This window comes from Anoplolepis gracilipes, chromosome 7, assembly GCF_047496725.1.
Source record: "Anoplolepis gracilipes chromosome 7, ASM4749672v1, whole genome shotgun sequence".
NCBI classification, from domain to species: Eukaryota; Metazoa; Arthropoda; class Insecta; order Hymenoptera; family Formicidae; genus Anoplolepis; species Anoplolepis gracilipes.
This window is the reverse complement of record NC_132976.1, coordinates 6,240,405-6,259,835: the sequence shown is the minus strand read 5'-3', so window position 1 is coordinate 6,259,835 and position 19,431 is coordinate 6,240,405. Positions and strand designations below refer to the sequence as shown.

The 19,431-nt window shown below is 36.0% G+C and overlaps 1 protein-coding gene and 1 long non-coding RNA gene across 2 annotated transcripts in view; one reads left to right on the top strand and one right to left on the bottom strand.

Annotated features, from left to right (window-relative positions):
• Positions 1–19,431, top strand: part of LOC140667492 (uncharacterized) — a 139,535-nt gene that overhangs the window by 31,428 nt on the left and 88,676 nt on the right. Inside the window, exon 3 of the long non-coding RNA XR_012047025.1 lies at positions 1,484–1,558. This is a non-coding gene — a long non-coding RNA (uncharacterized lncRNA). The remainder of the gene's footprint in view (positions 1–1,483; positions 1,559–19,431) is intronic.
• Positions 1–19,431, bottom strand: part of LOC140667489 (aristaless-related homeobox protein) — a 120,378-nt gene that overhangs the window by 24,137 nt on the left and 76,810 nt on the right. Inside the window, exon 2 of the mRNA XM_072895497.1 lies at positions 986–1,358. Coding sequence (XP_072751598.1) covers positions 986–1,358 — 373 coding nt within the window. The remainder of the gene's footprint in view (positions 1–985; positions 1,359–19,431) is intronic.

Sequence of the window (19,431 nt, the reverse complement as noted above, 5' to 3'; positions counted from 1 at the left end):
ATGAACATTCGGTATTATCAATGTTTTTTAATGTTTAATATTTTCTTTTCCAAAAAATTTTTTATTCTAAGATGAAATTCTATTAGAGACATAATTTTGATACTAAATTTTTATCACACATAATTACATCAATTATATATTAATTTTATTGATTATTGAAAAATCTGTTTTTTATTATTTGGCGCCTTATTTTCCACTTAGAATTTTGAAATTTTCTATGTAGTGAACAGGCATATCTTTTAAAAGACGTGTTGATGCACGTTATGTCCAACCGTCATTCGATCATCACTATTTCGAGACTGTCTCAGGTAGTATACACTTAGGATAACCAGATCTCTTTTATAACCGTGCTCAAGGACTACCTGTGCACTCATCGTAAATGTTCTGCGGCGGAGAACATTTTTACAAAAGAATTCAGTAAGTAGCAAGAGAGAGGGCGGGGGGGGGAGGGAGGGAGAGAGAAGATATCGATGATAAGCCGGGAGAGTGCACAGGAGCCAGACAACCAAATATTTGAATAGCAACAGATAATCGTCTCTTCACATTGTATCTAAATCCCGTTACTCTACCGAGCACGAATTCTAAAGCCTGATAAAGACTAGACACTTGCCTATCGTCTAGACTCACGGGAGGTATGTAAGCTAATCCCGCGTCCGTGATATACTATTAGTTCTTAGTCGAGATTATTTTAAGAAGAAGAAGAAGCTGTATATCAATTTCTTTTCGTTCGACTGTTATTATGGAATTGAAATTATTTATTTTACGCTGTTCATGTGATTAATCGTGTACGTCTTATTTTCATAAATAACACGTCTTTGTAGTTCTTTGTTTTAAGAAATTCTTTTCAAATATTATGCGTTTATACAGTCTTTTTTCTATATCACGTCTGTGATTGGAAAAATAAAATTCTGTCCGAGTATCACTTGATACTTGAAATCAATATAAGTTTCAAATTATTACAACATTATTTAATTAGTCGACTTACCTCGTAAATACATCCGGGTAATGGGTCCTGGAGAAGGCCTTTTCGAGCTCTTCCAGCTGGAAGCTGGTAAAGGTCGTTCTGTAACGGCGTTGCTTTCTCTTGGGCGCGAAGTCGTCGGCCTCCGTTTCGCTCTCAGGGCTAGTCGGCGCCGCTCGCGGATGAGCGCCTTCCTCCTCGGGCCTCACCTCCTCCGTGGAGATGCCCATTTGGGTAGATTGGGGCGACGTCGTCGTCGTTGACGCCGGCGCCGATTGCTGATGAGGCTGCGGGTGAGATTGCTGGCTCACCTGAGTAACCTGGCTTGAGCTGCTTGTGCTGCTCGCAGGACTCGTCTGCGGGACAGCCTGCTCGCTGCCTCCTCGCAACGAATGATCTGCACAAAAAATTATATTTCTTAAATTAAAAGTTGCTTATGTAAATAACTATCTTATATAAATAAGTAAATTTGCTTATATAAATGAATGAAAATAGATAATTGTTTTTAATATATGATTACAGGTATCACAAAAGTTGCAACGATCATTGTTTGAAAATTACAACACACGTGGATAAAAAATTGAAAACAACGTTTTGGTGAGTTGAAATTTATCTGTGACAGTTTTATTTTAATAATTAGCACTTTGCAAATCAAGCTAGATATAATATGTAGATTATAATTTACGTCCATCATAGCAATTTGCGTCTTTCACAATTTTTTGCACTTGGCATTCGTCGCTTGGCGCGATTTTGAATATTTATCGCGAGGCGTCATTCTCCAAACACGTGCTTTTCGCAGTTTATAAAGTGTCACGAGTATCTTCTAGTATCGCGTGTGACAAGTCGCAAGTGTCAAATCTCGTAGTGGGTGATCGTCTCGAGCTACCCTAGATTATGCGGTCGCGGTCGCGATTATTCTTATTCGGCGTTCCTTGCTTCGCGCTAATTTTCATATTGCGTAGACAAAGCTGATACTTCGTACTTTTTACATTTTTAATGAAACTCTTTCTAAAAAAATAGGAATTCTAGAATTCGTTGGAGAAAACTATAAATTATATTGGTATTTTAAAAATAGGCTGTTAATTTCACAAGTTAGTCGTTAGGCTCTTGTTAGGCTAATCGCAACTGAAACACAAACGGAGTGTGAAATGATTCATCATCTGTTACGTGATCCGATGACTATACCGTATTATCAGCAACGATTGGATTCAATGAACGATCAGGGAAATCATTGCAATCTAGTTTCCATTGCAAGCGAATTTAAACATCTACTACGCTGATTATAAACTACTTCGGGATTGGAGATTTCACTTTAAATTTCTGTTTTCGTGAAAAAATTTACAAAGAGATTGTCGTAAAATCAAACTAACTATATTTAGAATTTATATAATGTAAGGTTTAAAAAAATATCTTTCATTAAAAAATATAGTAATATACTTTTTAAATAATCGTGCTCTTTGTATAATAGAATTTTTTATTGATAGAATAGTGTAAAGTAAAATAAGTATATGTCGTTTTGGAAAATATGATTCTGTCATAAATAACAATAATGTTAATGATACATATTTAATTATTAAATAAATATATATTTGAAATAAAGTAATATGTACATATAATTCGTGCTGTTTTAAAGACATCTCTGTGCATTCGCTAAAAATTCATATCGAATGCATGCAAGTTATCTTGTCGAGAAAAAGGGTATGTAATGTGCAGTACATAAATCGAACAAAACGATACACTCGACTCTCACGCCCGTTAATTTTCTTACGCGACTCCCCTTAATCCACGTGCCCTCTCGCTGTACTTTGCGAACCTGCCGCGGTTAATCTTCGTACTGCATCGTTATTCGATCCGAAAAAATAAATCTCGCGCGAGAAGACGAGAACGTTTCCGCGGTAATTTGTGGTGCAGAAATATAAAAATTCGAGCAATTTACTCGGCATCGATGTTATTCACCGCAATCGTATTGCACAGTGATGTAAGCAAATAAGATGAAAACATTGCATTTGATGCTTAAGTGCATTTTTCCATATAAAACTTTTCTTTCTCAAATAAAAGAAATAAAAAATTTATTAATAAAAAAGGATTTAATAAAATTTATACTATTAAACTTGAAAATTTTTTTTGCTAAAGTAATCAGTTCAAATTTAAGTTTAATTTTTTAAATTTAAATTTAATTAGCTTTAAATATACATAGTTTTTTTATAATATGAAACGATATATTGAAAATATATAAGAGATTCTAATAAAAAAGTGAGTTAATTTTAATAACTTTAATAATAATAATATAATATACAAGACTCTCTACATTATAAATAAATATACATTTGATTTATTATTATATACATATATTAGGAATCGAAGCGGATTATAAAATAAACAAATATAAATGCTGACGCATATGAGTGTGCGGCAGAGGTGTCATTCCTTTCACTGCAACCTTGTCTCATAGGAGGAATTAATAATTCCTACGAGTTCACACCTTGGCATAATTGCAATGCTAGCTTTGTGACAATAATATAACAATTTTCGATATTACTTTTAAATTGTAACAAAATCGTAGATATTTACGATAGATATATCCTCGAGTCGGTGGCTTCGAGAGACGGAATTAAAAATGATAGTTGCTAACGTAAAAATGACTAGATAAATTTTCAATTAAAAATTTTTCAATTTTTAAACTTGTACTTAGAATAAATATTTAAAATAATCATAGATAATTGTAACAAATCTAATATTTTAATTTTTTTAATTTTTATGACATATTCTGTTTATAAAGCAGAAAACTAATAATGAAGTAAATAAAATAGATATAGATGAGAACTACATTCACCTTGATAAAGAGTTATAAATACTTATTTAAGTTAAAAAAAAAGCAATATTTTAATTTCTTTCTATTATCATGCGCATAGTATTTGAATAAATCTAATTGCATTGACATTGTAATTATTCTTTTCTCTATACATCCATATACATATATATGGTTGATTCAATTTAGTTCAATTTAGATTTTCCACGAAGCTTAATGCAACGATTATAAATATCCCTGTCACGTTCTTCGCGTATGCTATTCTTATATGGTATACGAAGTCTTTAAAGAAAACGACGGTCGATTGAGCAAATTTCTAGGAGCGAGAGATTCGATGGAAAGTCGAGGTTAAATAAGCGTGAGATGGAAAGGGGAAGGGTCTCGAAGAGATTTTACGCGGTTCTTAAGCGGCTGTTTTTAATCGAGTTAATTTATCAGAAATGAGCTTATAATGCAGGTAGCCCTGATATAATGCCGATGATACACAACAGATCTAAATCTCACTGGATTTTCCTTTTTGTTCACGCATACGCATTACGTGTGCAACTACGAGTTCATCGACGCGCAAGAAGCGAGGTAGAAAAAGAGAAATAATATTGAAAAGAGAAAAGGAGATGAGGGAAGAACAGGAGAGAGAACAGAACGTGTAGGTAGCCTTTTACATTATAATAGCATTAATGGGGCCCGAGGCTGCACTTAAGCGTTCGCTCGCCGGTCAGTTCGTCGTTATTAACTGAAAATTACCGAAACCGAAATCTAATTCGCGTAAACACTATAATTTTACCCCATGGCGTGGAGTCGGGAGTCGCTCTAAGCATTCGCTCTCTCATATTCTTTTCTTACGATAACACATTAAATTCTTTGGCTTAATCGTGAGCGAACAAATATACCCCTTTTGAGATAACGCATCTATTCGCTATAAGCAGACCGTATCGATCTTTAATCCTAAGCACTTCTCATTCTGCATCAATTTTATAGTCAATTTTTTCGTTTTGCACGCAAAGATAACAAAATTAACAGGGAACAGATGATCAATATAGTTATTTATATAGCTATGTTATATTCGACGAAGCTTTCTATAATATAATGCGTCAATTTTAACTTTATCGATAAGAAAATGTTTTATAACATGTTTTTTTTTTTTTGCGTTTTAGAAACCATAGGCATCGATTCGATTAGATTCTTCAAAAGAATTTTTCGCGTTGTTAAAAAATAATAGCTAAGAAATAATTCACTTATTCCGTTATCATTCTATTACATGATAGAGTAATTCTGATTGACTATAATTATAGCTTTAAATGACAATATGTATATGAAAATATCGGTAAAACGCAAATCTTTAATTAATACGAATTCATAAATGTCAAACGACTAATTGCTTTCAACATAATTTTACAAACTTGACTATAACACAACTATATACATGCTTCGTGTTATCTCGTCGATGTTATTTTCAGCGCGAATTAGTGATAGTTGGTTTATGCGTGGCAAGTATATGTCGTAATAAACGGCGGGAACGTGTTTTAGTGCGATTCCATCGCAAAACGAGTAATAATCTTTATCGCATCAACGTTACTTAATTTACCACGAGTTCGATCTCGCGAGGACCTATTTATTTCTCTCCATCGGCTGTTGCGCGCACGCCTTGACAATATCATGAATGTTCAATTAGATACGTCATGCTCGATTAGAAGCGATAGAGCAGATTGCAGAGCTGTAGCCAATGATTAATCTTGAGGACATCGAGAGATATTGCTTTGTTAATACAACCAATAAAATTGTATTAATTTATGTGCGTGTTACATTTTTTTTTCTTTATTTATTATTACGCTCAATAATGCATATACGTTTGATATAGTATTTTTGATACACAATATGTATGTACGCGATATTTCAATATCATCGCAAAATTAAATTTCAACGGAACGTGATCTTATTTTACACTTATTGTTAACTTCAATTTTGAATTTGATAGCAGAATTTTTTTTTAATTTTCAAGATTATAATTACAAAAATCTAAGTAAATACAATTCACTCCTTCATTATGTGTCAACAACGCGACGCGAATATGCAAAAGTCCTGGAGGATGTGAAAGAAGTACTGCCATGTTGTCGTAAACGGAACTTGAAAAACCGCATTGTTGCTGTTACATTTGTGCACCGTTAATGTCTAACTATACACACATGCGTACGTTGCGTGTGCGCGATTTACGGCCGTGCAAATTAGCGCGTCGCAATCAACCAATTAGTTAAGTCATTGTGACCGCTTACGTGAACGCAAAGTACGCAGTACGCACCGTAGACGACAACAGTGACTGTTAATTAGCCGCTAATCCGTACCGCGAGTGGCAATTAAGTTTCTCCGATCTACTCCATCGCGAGATTTCTCGTGATCGGCGTAAGAATTATATAAAATATTATCGTTATGTTCTTTCTTCTTTTCTTTCTTTTCACTCGATGTGTCAGTAGAATTACATACATTTAATCGCCAAGCTTGTTTTATAAGAGTTTAATTGCATCTTAGTTTTTAAACTTTCAATACGGATGGGAATATAAAACATTCTTCATACGTTATGTCTGACATAAAAAGAAAAAGAAAGGGAAAATTATCTTTTATCAGAGTGATTTAAAGTAGACAACTTTTTTCTACTTTACTGACGAGCGCGAAACGGGTTTTTCTTGTGCAAGTATATTAAATTGTCCCTATTTATAAATTATACTATGTTTTGTACTCAAAACTAATCGACGATATTCCCAACTGGTGATCATCATTATTCGATACCATATCCGCGCACATGTAAAGTATCATTCACTCGAAGTTTAATATTCGATATGTAACATTTTAGTTTAGTATAATGCAAGAGATATATCATTTTAGTATTAAAGTAAGGAAGAAATCTGAACATAAAAGATAATTTTGAATATATCAATTTTCAATACTGTAAGTGGAAAAAATTATCTTTATTTTTACTCGATAAAATCGTGATAATCAGGTAGCATTTTTTATTCTTACACAATATTTTAAATTAAATTAATTAGAATAATACTAAACCAATGTAAACATCAAGTGAAGTCTCTGAGGATGTAAGTAAGAAATTCTACATCTGTAAAAAAAATTGCATTGATTCTTGATATGAACGGTGCGCGGAAAATACAGTTATACCGTATTACACAGCTGTGCATGAGGGCTCATGTGAACGACACTTAATATAGTCTTCGCGGATCATCTTTTTGTGCCGGTTCAGGCACCTCGACCGACGACGCGCTCGGAGAGATGTTTCTACATCGAATCATACTTGCAAATTCGTGCTAATAGACGCATCAGTGCGTCCTGCGACACGGATCGGCGTCGACTTGGTCGTATTCGATCCCTCGCGCGCGATAATAAGCGGCAATTACGAATTATCGAGTCCTCTGGTACATTCGCTCCTACCGCGATAACACCGCAGATAACGCCGGATATATGTACCTTCCGGATACAGGCGATGTATCTACGTGTCCGATGTATCACGAATGTGCTTGTAGCTCCCGCTCATCGGTTCTCTTTTTAATGCCTTGAAGAGCGCGGTAAGATTGTCAGATACGAATGGAACAGCTGAGTGCACTCCGGACGTGTGAGGGCAACCTTTGACTCTTTACGTTATACATCCCGTTGCCTTTGGGTACTTTTTATCGGAATAACTAATTTTGTTGTTATTAAAAGAGAAAGGTAGAATTTTTTGCATTCTTTCATCTATTATTATATATATATATATATCAGAGAAACACGGTTAATTTATTTCAGATATACATTCTATTATATCTGCTATTTTAATTTAACAACGCGCGTGTTTCATGCAATTACGCAATAGCTTTATAATTAAACCGCAATGAAGAACAAGCGTTGTAAAATGATTTCTCGGTAGACTGATTACAACTCCGGGCTCTATTGACTCGTATAATTTCGTACGATTCAATCGATTTCGATTTCTCGTGATCCATTATGAAACGAAAAGACCGACTCAGATGGTGATTTATGTAAGTGTGTAATATCAATTCAGTCGATAATCAGCATCGTGGCAAAACAGATAAATAGATTTTCTACTAGAGCCTTATCCGCAGTCGCTTTTTTTTTTTTTTTTTTTTTTTTGCAATAAATCGTTGAAAGTATAATTTATCGTAACTCGGCGATAAAAGTTTTATAAATGGAGGTAATTCAAAATTAAATCAAATCTCGCAAATTAAAGTACATTATAAATTTTCATACCACGTTAAGATTAATAATGAAATATAGTTATATCAACTGACTTACATATTTTACAATTTTATTGCACCGTACTTTCAACCAAGGCGAGATATAATCTTTTTTCGCGTGATATTTACGGCCTCGGTCTCATGATTTAGCACGAATCTGTTTCGCGAACGGCTTGGCAATGATCCGTAAAATAGATTCTGTCGTTCCACTATGCGCAATTGACTCTCTCGATCGCGGTTCTCGAACCGCGTGAAGTATCAGCGCCACGATCGCGATTGCGTATTTATGAAACGTCCCTGCGACCCCGTCGTGCGCTCACGTATATCCGCCGATTATTACGTTGTAAAGATTATCGTGTAAACTGGGACGCGTGCTTGTTAGTACGTTTCGTCTGTATATACAAATACATATACAGACACAACTACCAGTGAACGCCGATGAAACATTATCTCCCGGCGGAGTCGGAGAAAGGCGAGGATTAAACAACGTCATAGGCGTCGACAAGATTTTTTCTCAAAATCCTCTAATATTTCAATGCTCATCTTTAAATAAATTCTGCACTTATTAAAACACCATCAATTCTATTTTTTCAATAATTGTTATGTTATAATGTATCCATTAACACAATAAGTTTGATTAATAGTAAATATTTAATATTAATTTTTTATTTCTTCAAAGAATCATGAATCATTGAAAAAATACTATTTTTTAACTCTTTCAATTATATTGATATTTACAAACATTTAATTAAAATTTTCCATTATAAAAGAAATTCCGTGTCAATTTTAATTCTCCTTCTTTAATTACAACATCCAATATTATCGAAAGGATTATAGATAAATTATTTGTTTATTATGTGTATGGATACAGAAAGATTCTCTCGCGACGCCCATGAACATCACGATTGTGTGCCCGAAATGCGATGCCGAATCACGTTTACAACGCGCGATTCTCGTTTACAATCTGCAAATTGGTCCATTATCGACCCGGAGAGAAAGCATCCACCGACGATTTACGCACACGCGAGTAATTAATGATCGTAGCGATAGCGGCTAGTGTAATTTGCGCGGCGTCCGGGGTATCGACCGATCATCGATCATTCATGCTGGTTCTCGAATCGATGAGGTATATATATATATATATATATATGCCGGGCGTGTATCACAATGTACTGATTCGCAAATAAAAATTAATTCGTACATTGTGCGTGATAACCGCTTAAGAGTCACGTATATATTGTATTAATGTGTATATATATATATATATATATATATATATCGTTCCGTTTTACGCGCGTCCACGCCTCGATAGTGATCGTTAATGATTTCTGCACACATGATCGCTGGGGAATGCCGTGTTGCCCGCCGCCGGTGGTATTTGCACACACTTCGCCGTGCCTTCATACTTTGACGTACGCGCACACGCGGTGTCTGTCAATATAGTAGCCGCAATGTTGTACATTATCGATTATCGCAAGACAGAAAGAGAAAGAGAGAGAGAGAGAGAGAGAATAAGAGATCTTCTCAAAGATAGATGCGGTTCGATCTTCTTTAATCGCCACCCATATGCGCGCGGGACGCTTTAACGATAATTAACGACTAAAATGAGAATTCCGCACACAGATCAATTATACATTAATATAAATAAATATAAATAGAGGTTAATATATTATACATGTACATATGATATTCTTAATATATGTAGCATAAATTACATTTGTGTATGGTGAAGATATACAGTTAATCGTCGCGATAGTGATTGGAATGTGGATGGAATGTTGCAACACACTCGTAATGATTTATTGACTACTACAACGTTATTGATCACTTTCGATTATTCATATACATTTAATTTCTGTACTCCTGAATTAAACAAATGGATTGATTCCTATACATTGATTTCGAAATAATGAAAGTGAATTCGAGTTAATAAAATTTAATATTCAAAGTGTTTGTTTAAGAAAATATTAATTTGTTCAATTATCAATTTTCTGAAAATATAATTTTAGCATCTTTAATATATAGCGTTATAAATGTAGAAGACATAATTCATCTACATGTTTCCCATTTTAAATGAATATAGAAAAAAAATTATTTCCACGTGTCTACACCGTAAAGGTTTCAGGTCGTCCAAAATATTCCGATGACTTTTATTTACATCAATTTCTATCGATTTTTATCAAAAAGCGTGGACTAATCGATGCGAGTCGGGTGCATGTTCGTTAATCAATAATGGTCGTCTAGGCAGATGCACTGTCTGTCGATCGTTGATAGGGATTCGCAAACGATCATTAGGCGTTCTGTGAAAGAGGATCTCTGCGCAAAGCAATCGGCACGTGTGATAAATCACACGCATCTCCCATTGCAAAGTTTAGCGACGTGCAAAATGTAATTGGCCGCGCTTCCATCTACAATCTAAATTCATAGTTGCTCATCGAAGGTTTTGCCCCTACGCTAATAGCGCCGCTCGTTTTCGTTTTTGTCCCTTCCAAGGATGCCCCTTGATTTCATATAATTAGAGGTCGCGTTTTTACTTGCACAATATCGATGAAGTTGCTACAAATTATGCAAATCTATAGTTTCTGACTGAATGGGTGATTTTTTATTATGTAATTGTTGACATAATATTATCTAGGGATCTAGGAAACAGGTAAGAGCACGTAGATGCACATTTAAAATAAGATGAAAAAGAAAGTTGAACAATTAGGAGGAATTATTTTATTAGTTATGTGTATATAATTGAATAACTTTTTTGTTGTAAAAACTTCGAAACGTTAATCTTTCCAGTCACATATAGATTACGCACCAAGACCCCCTGCTAGAACGATCGCAAAACTTTGCGACGTTCAATGGATTGACAAATTCGGTTGGAAATATGCTGCTTGCAAACGACAGCCCTACGGTCGTATGTCGTCGTCACCTTCATCCTGGCGAATAAATCTCGCGAATTGCTCGGTCCGGCTGCATAAATACGCGACGTATCGTTGTCTCGTGCATTAGTCTTGTCCTTGCACGGCGATTCTGAGAACACACACAGCGATGAACTACGACGACGACGACGCTCGCAGCGTGTTTTTTTTTCCCTCTTTTTTTTGCATCTTCTTTTGCGTGCGAAAGAGTGTGTACCGGCTGCCAGTTGGTAGGTTTTGAGCACACAGTCACAATTATTCACGGCAGTTAATTACTAGCGGTGTCACTATCAATTACTAAACCACGTTCCTTTGTGGTAGGCACATACATATGTTCGCGATGTACTTTACAATTGCGGTAAAAATTGCACGTCCAACTGAATAATTGGCGTCGACGCGCCGGCAATTAATTTCGCTTTCCGTTGTAAGAAGGGGTGAGTGATGACATCAATGTCGTGCGTTATTCGCTTAATTATATGATATGCAAGACAGAGGTGAATTTTTTATACCGCTCGGCATAAAAATGATTGCGTGTGACATGTATAGAGAATGTGATCAAAGAGGTCTCGATAAATTGTGGTAAGCGGTTTTTGTAAAATGAATGTGAAAATTTTAAAATCATACGAGAGAAGTTTATTTCAAAGAAATTTTATTAAAATCGTTAATATTAATATTTTGTAATTTTTTATCAACTATACATTTCCCATTACATTAAAAAAAGGTCACAAATCTAATTCTACAAAAGTTAAAAAAAAAAAAAAAAAAAGAGAAAAGAAAAATCACAAACATTAATCATGTTTCGACTTGACGATGCAACAAAAAATCACTGCATTAATTAACTCATTATCTACTTATTGCTTTCTTTAGAACGATTTTATTTAAATTGTTGATTCACGTATCATTATTCTTATATTGAGTTATGGCAATGAAGAAGAGAGGGGCGTCGTCCTTTTATCTTATTACAACAATCTAATACATCAATTTAAAAATATTAATGCGACACGTTCGTGATTGCCTTCGACGAGCAAAAAATAAGTAAGTTTTTATCCGTACACAATTATTCGCTACTTTCTTGCGCGCGCGAGCAATCTGTGCGCCGAGATTGCGCGGCTACTTTTTGTCCTCTCCAACGACTAAGGAATTTGATTTAGCGTACACGGCAATTCGCGTGAATCGTGCATACGCATGTTATATTAGTACTACACTCTATCGCGGTGTCCGCCATTCTGGTAGAGCGCGTTGCGAATGGAGGTAGTGGAGAAACCCGGCTTTCTTGATTAATGGCGGGTAATTACGGTTTTTGCCGTCCTTGTAATTGTTAATAATTGGACGTAATCGTTATGCCTTTTTAATCGCATTAGCCGAGACACACACGTGGCATTGCGCAATACGGAAAGAATTGCCGCGGTGCGATGTGTCCTCGTTCACTGGACGATGACGACGATGACGGGACAGAACAGGTCGACGACGGAAATACATCGTCGACCCTTCTCGTCCCTACGTCCGGCTGCATCTCGTAAAGCAGATGTGACAACGATTAATATAACAATCATATGTGTGAAAACGTTTTTATCTTGCTTCTTATTTTGGCATGTTTTGACAGATTTTATGTATAAAATTACTCTTGTATCTTAATATAAAATCTCTATTTGAATATCAGTTTTATTTATTAATGCAACAACATTTAAGATTAAAAGAGCAATTAACTATCGATTGTGAATAGTAAATGAAGTCATCGATTACAGTTACATGAGGAAAGGATGTAATCATCAATACTATGGTCTCGTCGATCATCGCCCGAGCATCTCGCTCTCTTCGTCCTCGCGTTCTTTTATTGCTGCGAAAGAATAATAATAGCGGCGATGCGTCGGGCGCGAATAAGGCCAGAGCTATTTTGCATAATTGTCGAAGAGTATACCGTAGGCGCAATCAAGAAATGAGTCAGCTTTTTGGAAGCGACCGGGCAAATTTCACCTTGTAAGAACCCGATGCCGCCCCTTCGCAGGTTGTTCTTAGGCATTAAGTCAAGCCCCTTCGAAGGGTAACTCGCGAGCGTAAGACCGTCCCGCGGCAAAAACTTTAATGGGCCTTATTACGCATCGGCCTTCACGATTAATTAAATATTCGTTCATTTGTAGCAAATGGACCGCGACCGGATAATCGATATATCTATAACATTGATAGTTAATAAGCATTTAAAGTCGCCATCACGGTTAACGCAAAGGCCAGATAAATGACTAAATAATAAATTAATAATTAATTTTTTTCTCGACTCATCCTCGCTACTTACCTTGATCTCTTAATCGTTGGTATTATAATTAAGAAATAGAGATAATTATTGTCTGATACTTTGTAACGTAATAACGTAATAAGCCACTTTAGAATTAAATGTGAGAAATCGTTAGAAACACACTTAATAGCTTTAAATTGCTGATTTTATTATTAACCTTAATTTGTAAACTGATTTGTATCTTGCGTTGTCAACCACGCGATCATATTGTTACTTTTCCAATAACAATAATTGAGAAGTTATAGAATAACTTGGCTAGTTTAGACTTGGTAATAATTATACCAGTCTAATCTAACGTATTATTAATACATAGTAAATATTGTAATTTACATTAATTCCCAATGTTTATGATGCTTATCTCTGACGTTATTAAAGCTTTTTTTAAAATTTGTTATTGCGCTGTATATGTTAAAATATGTATGAAAAAATATTTAACTTCCATGTAAAGAGATTTTTAAAAGTTAAATTATTTTATTATATTATTAAATTTATATTATTTATATTATAAAATTTGTAGTATTTTTTAATTTATTAACATATAAAAGTTGAAACGTAATAATTTAAAAGATATGTAAAAATAAACATTTTTTTCAATAACTATTGATCAAATCTATAAGTTTTGTCATAATTATATATCGACTTAAAAATGTCTAATTTTTTTTTTTTTCTTATTCTTTCTAAGTATCTTAACTCGATACGTAATTGAGAAGCTATCAAATATTTATATGCTTTCGACAACTTCATCTTCTTCAATCTCCCAAATAATCATCAGTCAACTGTATCACAGACTATGTAAGATGTTTTATCAACTATCGCATGACCTTGCAAAAACTCCAAATTCGAAAAGTAAATAAATCGAGCGCGTAGTAAGTATATCCCGTGTCTCGGAGGAAAAAATCACAAGATTAATTTATCTGGCCGCTGACCGGGTCGAAGCATCGCAATGTCCGTCGCGACGCGGGGTGTTTCATTAGCCACTGGAACACAGCCGTGTAACGAAACACGAGAACGCGCAAGATCGAAGAGGGGGGGAGGAGGAGGTGAGGAAATAGAGAGGATCAGGTTTTCTACCGGTTTTCCAAATCCACTTATGCATCTTTGCCGTCGTCGGCGGGACAGCAGCCCCCGCGTTTCTTTGCGCTGAGCCACTTGATTTATGCACGACGCTTAAGGGCCGATTACTCTACCTCCGCGCAACTTTATCTAGTCATCAATCATCGGCAAGAAGTCCAGTCTCTCGGTCCCTGGCACGATCGCGCGACAGGCGTATGTAAACTGCAACGATATACATGCACATTCCGTGACAAAACGCCATGCGAAATTATGTCGGCATTTATAGAACGATTGCCAGTCCCTGAGCGAATCTCATTTAACCTGCATTGCGGGAGGTTAATTTGGCGTAATCCCGTTTAGAAAATGTAAGATACAAGATTGATCTCTTGATTGCGATTTAATGCGATCGTCAAGATTCGTAGTGGAATAGGTAAATCTTTTATCTCGGCTGAATTTTATAGAAAAATATCTTATTTTTGTTCGGTATCATTATGAATAATTTTTTCTCTGTCGTCTGCAGGATATAGAAAGTATAAAAAAATATTTCTTATATACAAAATATTTTGAAAATGTCTTGTGTAAATGCTTTATTTTTCAAAGATACGTAAATCTCTGACATCTTTAAGAAATAAGCATTCTGGAAACAAGAAATTTCCAAATCTAGACAAATAAGAATAAAAAGATACATTTTTAGAATATTTTCACGTCTCTAACACAGAAATTACACAATCTAGTCGGCAGTTTTCATGACAAAAGAATATTGTTGACACTTGGCGCGCCATAAATGTCCGTGATGGTGAGAGGCTTGTCGGTCCTTCTCGCGACCCGGTCGCGACGGTACCAGTCGACGGGTCCCATTGTTTCGCTCTCCAACGGAATTCTAATTAAGGAGATCGGTCAGATAGTGACGCGCGGGAGCGTTGTAGCGGCGCGCTAGAGGGTTATTAGACTTTCCTCGGCGATGGAAAGGAGTAGTAGTGTGGCGGGATGGTGGGGTAGTGGACGCCTGCCGAGGCCTGCAATTATTATTCAATTTCCGTAACTGCGCTTATCTTATAACCCGATGTCACAACCGTGGCGGGAGAGCGCGCTCGCCTGTGTAAGCCGGTAAGCTGGAGAACGAGCGGAGCGGAGAGCAATCGCAATTGCAGGGGGTCGCAATTAAAGCCCATTAGTGCACGGCGACTGTGCACATGCGTCGTGTTCTGACATGAGTGTGAGAGACAGAGAAAAGTCGCAATTTTCGAGCCATGTCATGACACCCTTGACATTCTTCGCGGCGTGCTCTCTTGCAATTGCATCTTTCACCGACCAACCGCGACGACATGTCGTTACTCTAATGTCATAAGATTGTGACTGATGATCTTCTCCGCTCTCTAGAGACGTACCGCGAATTTATTCACTGGATTTCTTGAGCGACATGTCACATGTTTTTCCACTTGTTATTTAATTGGATCAATAACTTGGAAGACATTTTATTTTTTTAAAGGAAATTAAATAATTCGAGAATTTATGAGAAACATTTCTTCTCTAAATATTTTATATATAAATTTTTTAAATTCGGAAGTTTCTAATTAAAATATTACGCATAGATGACAATGCTATCAAATTTAAAAATCGTTGAGCGTGAATCTTTTCCTTTGACACCTATCTAGTATAAATATCTAGTATATATCTAGTCTAAATTACTAGGTGTCGAGTTAGCAACAATGTTTATGTGTGATTCTAGTTTGAGTTTAGATAGGATTCAGGAAGGTTCGACCAAGATGCCACTCGATATAACACCGATAACCATCGTCGCCGTGGTCATGGTCGGTTACGGCGACATGCGTTGCCTTCAGTTCTTTAATCGCGTTCCGAAAAGCCGCGGAGCGCATCGAACCGGTGCCCCATGTGACCCCACGTGCTGGGGAATAAACTGCCGGAGAATAATTAGTCGGGGCAGCCGTGAGTCGGCGTTAAATGCATCGTGCAGGATGTCCTTTGTCCCGACGAACGCGTCGGTGAAGTTGAGGGGATCGTTACTAGCTAACGTAAGTAAATTTTCTATGAGTATTCATCCGGTATTCTGTCGGTAATTTCTCTAAACGTAGACTAGGACAGAATTATATAAATAGAACTCATTTTCTCAAACTCATTTTTATATAAATAAAAATAATAGAGCGCGATAGATAAAATGTGCGAGTAACATACATATATTTTGATAGACATAAATATATATGTATGTATATATGTATAGATAAAATCTTTGAAGTTTTATCTACTTTATTTTATCTACGGTTTTTTTAAATTGCAAATAATTTACAAATAGGTAGATTAAATAGAAAAGAAATACACCGTGCAAATTTAATTTTTGAAAAAGAAAAACACTTAATTTGTTAACAAAAAATATTGTATGTTTTACGAAATATTTATCAAATGAGTATCAAATGAAAGAGAGATTAATAACTTGTGTAATTAATCATCAATTATCAATGTGATTGATCTTTTGGCAAAAATTACTGTTTCGTGTCAAGAAACTTAGCTCGGTTTGTTTGAAATTGTACCATAAGCATTCCGACAATTCTTGAGAATAGAGGGCTCGCCGATATTTCGATACGGACCACGGTTTTTCGCGGTTTCTTTTTCTCTCGCGCGCGCGGCCAGCTTTTTCTCTCCCGCTTCCTGGAAAGCTGGGAGGATTAACCCGTCACAGATTCGGTGGAGATCCAGAAAGCAATTTGCTCTCTCTCCCTTTCCCCTTTTTTTCCATAGCGCTTCTACCTTTGCGAAGGAAGCAGCTGCATCGTGCGGACTTCCAACGAATCTGGGTGTCGGGTTCTCGGAGTTTCACGGTGGTTTTCGTGGCCTTATCCCACTGCTATCTTTCGAACCGTCGTAATGTGCTTGCCTTGTCTCCGATTAATCCGAATCCTTGGGACCGCTGGACCCACGATACGTGTGAGTCCTTGGAATTCGTTGAAAGATGCTCCTGCAACGAGCTCGCCGAAACTTTTCTACATTTCCTATAACAATGTCAACGAGAAAAACTCTAGTATATTTATATTTCGAATGAGATATGATAGAAAAATATCATTTTTTTAAATTATTTTTAGAAAAACTATTTTTTATTATCTATTTAACACGTAATTATCTTTAGATAAGTAAAAAAAGTTCATCTAATAATAAATAATTGCTTTATGAGTCTAGTAATGATAGAAAATAATCATAATAATATCAAATTCTCTCATGGATATTTTTGCATATATAACAAATTATGCATATATAGATATAGATATGTACGAGTTTTGAGTATAATATTTATTAATTCTTTTTCCAAAACTTAATTATTTATTATCTTTTTAAAAATCAATTTAAAAAATTCTTAGTTTTTTCTTACGATAAAAACGTATATATTTGAATCATCACGCAGAAATTATTGCATTTTTAAAGAACTGGGTTAAAAAAGGCATCTTTTCTCTCCTTTGTTAAATTATGTCGATTTCTCCAATAGAAATCCTAAAAAAACGGAACATTTGAACGTCCTATACGTTTTGCGATGTTTTCTCCACTATTCTCGATGTTGTCACGAGGATCATCGGATGTTATCTCTGGCCGCAGGAATGCGGTCGCAGGTACGAAAATACAAATAAGAACTCGCGGTGTCGACACTTCGAATTAGGATCGAAAGAGCCTTTCAGATTTTATCTCAGATTAGAGACCGGACCGTGCGGCCACGTGCCGGCGCAAGCGGAGACACTTTGTAATTCCGAAGGACCACCGACCATCATACCGCTCATTAACCAGCTACGTTAATAGGCCGGTGCGTTTAATTGGTCGCCAAACTACTTTACGTCACGATTTATGAACCATGCGATAAACGGCCGATGATAGTCGATAAATAGAGTGAGCAGAACAAAATATGCGAGTATCCCACAGCGAGATTAATTCAGATCAAGCGATATCAATTAAGCATTTACAATAAAAATCGAGCATACGAATTTGCAAAATTTTGACTTTATATAATTGAGAAACCGATTTAGTGGATTATCTTTATCACTTTTAATTATTGTATTAAATCGAAGAGATAAAACACAAAAACGTAAATTTCAGAATTTAAAGCTATACAACACACTTGAGCGAGAAAATGAAGAGTCTTAACGTATTTTTTCAAACTTTATATATTATATAAATTGTTAAAAATATAGTATATTGTATATACATATATATATATATATATATATATATACACTTGAAAAATATCAACAAAGATGGAATGTTAAAGCTCATTGTCAGAAGGACTACGTTCCTATCGTCTACACGATATCGTATGATCCAGAAACGTGGCGGGTCCTGTCTGGATCGGAAAAGAAACGAGCTCGTCCTCGTCCCCTCATCCTGTCATTTTCGGGGACGAGAGCAGCCAGGGAATTTGTGGGCCACCCATCGGGCGCGCTTCCCGACGTCGAGAAGACTCGAAACGTTCCCAACAGGTTACACGGAATTGACTCGTCGCCCGCGAATTCCCGGCGCGCAAGAAGAAGATGAAAGAAGGTCGACGACGATACGGGGACGCGGACGGTGACTTTATGTTAAATGGATTAGACAGCGGTATGCGAGCTCTCGATGGATTGCCTTCCCCGTGCTTCTTACCATCTTGTCCCCCGCTCTGGGCCCCGATGGGCTCGGACGGTCGTCGCCGTCTTCTCGGAAACAGGTTCGGCTCGAAGATCCTTGCAGGCTAAAGCTCAGGTGGCGCTAATTGCCTCCTCGAAGAGCAAGTTAATCGATGAATTCCGACGACGCGTTGCAAGAAAGTAATGAAGATCGTGACACCGATCGTTCGCCAACGGAAGCGTGCACACTGTTGCGTCTTATAATGTCAACTCTTGGCTACACGCTTATACATGTACATATATGTTTGTCAACGCCATCAAATGTGTCCGAAGTGTTTGTATCGAGATTGGAATCTTCAAGTCATTGAGGGAGATTCGCAAGTCATGTTGAGAAAAAAACTGATAAAATCTTTACTAAACAAAAGGATTATAAAGTATAATAGATACTAGCACACTCGTTATAAAATTTAAAAATATATTAATATATTTTTAGACTACATTAAATTTTAAATTAAATTAATTAACAAATTAATATATTTAAAATTTTCATATCAAAATTGTATTATTCGACAAGATTAAATT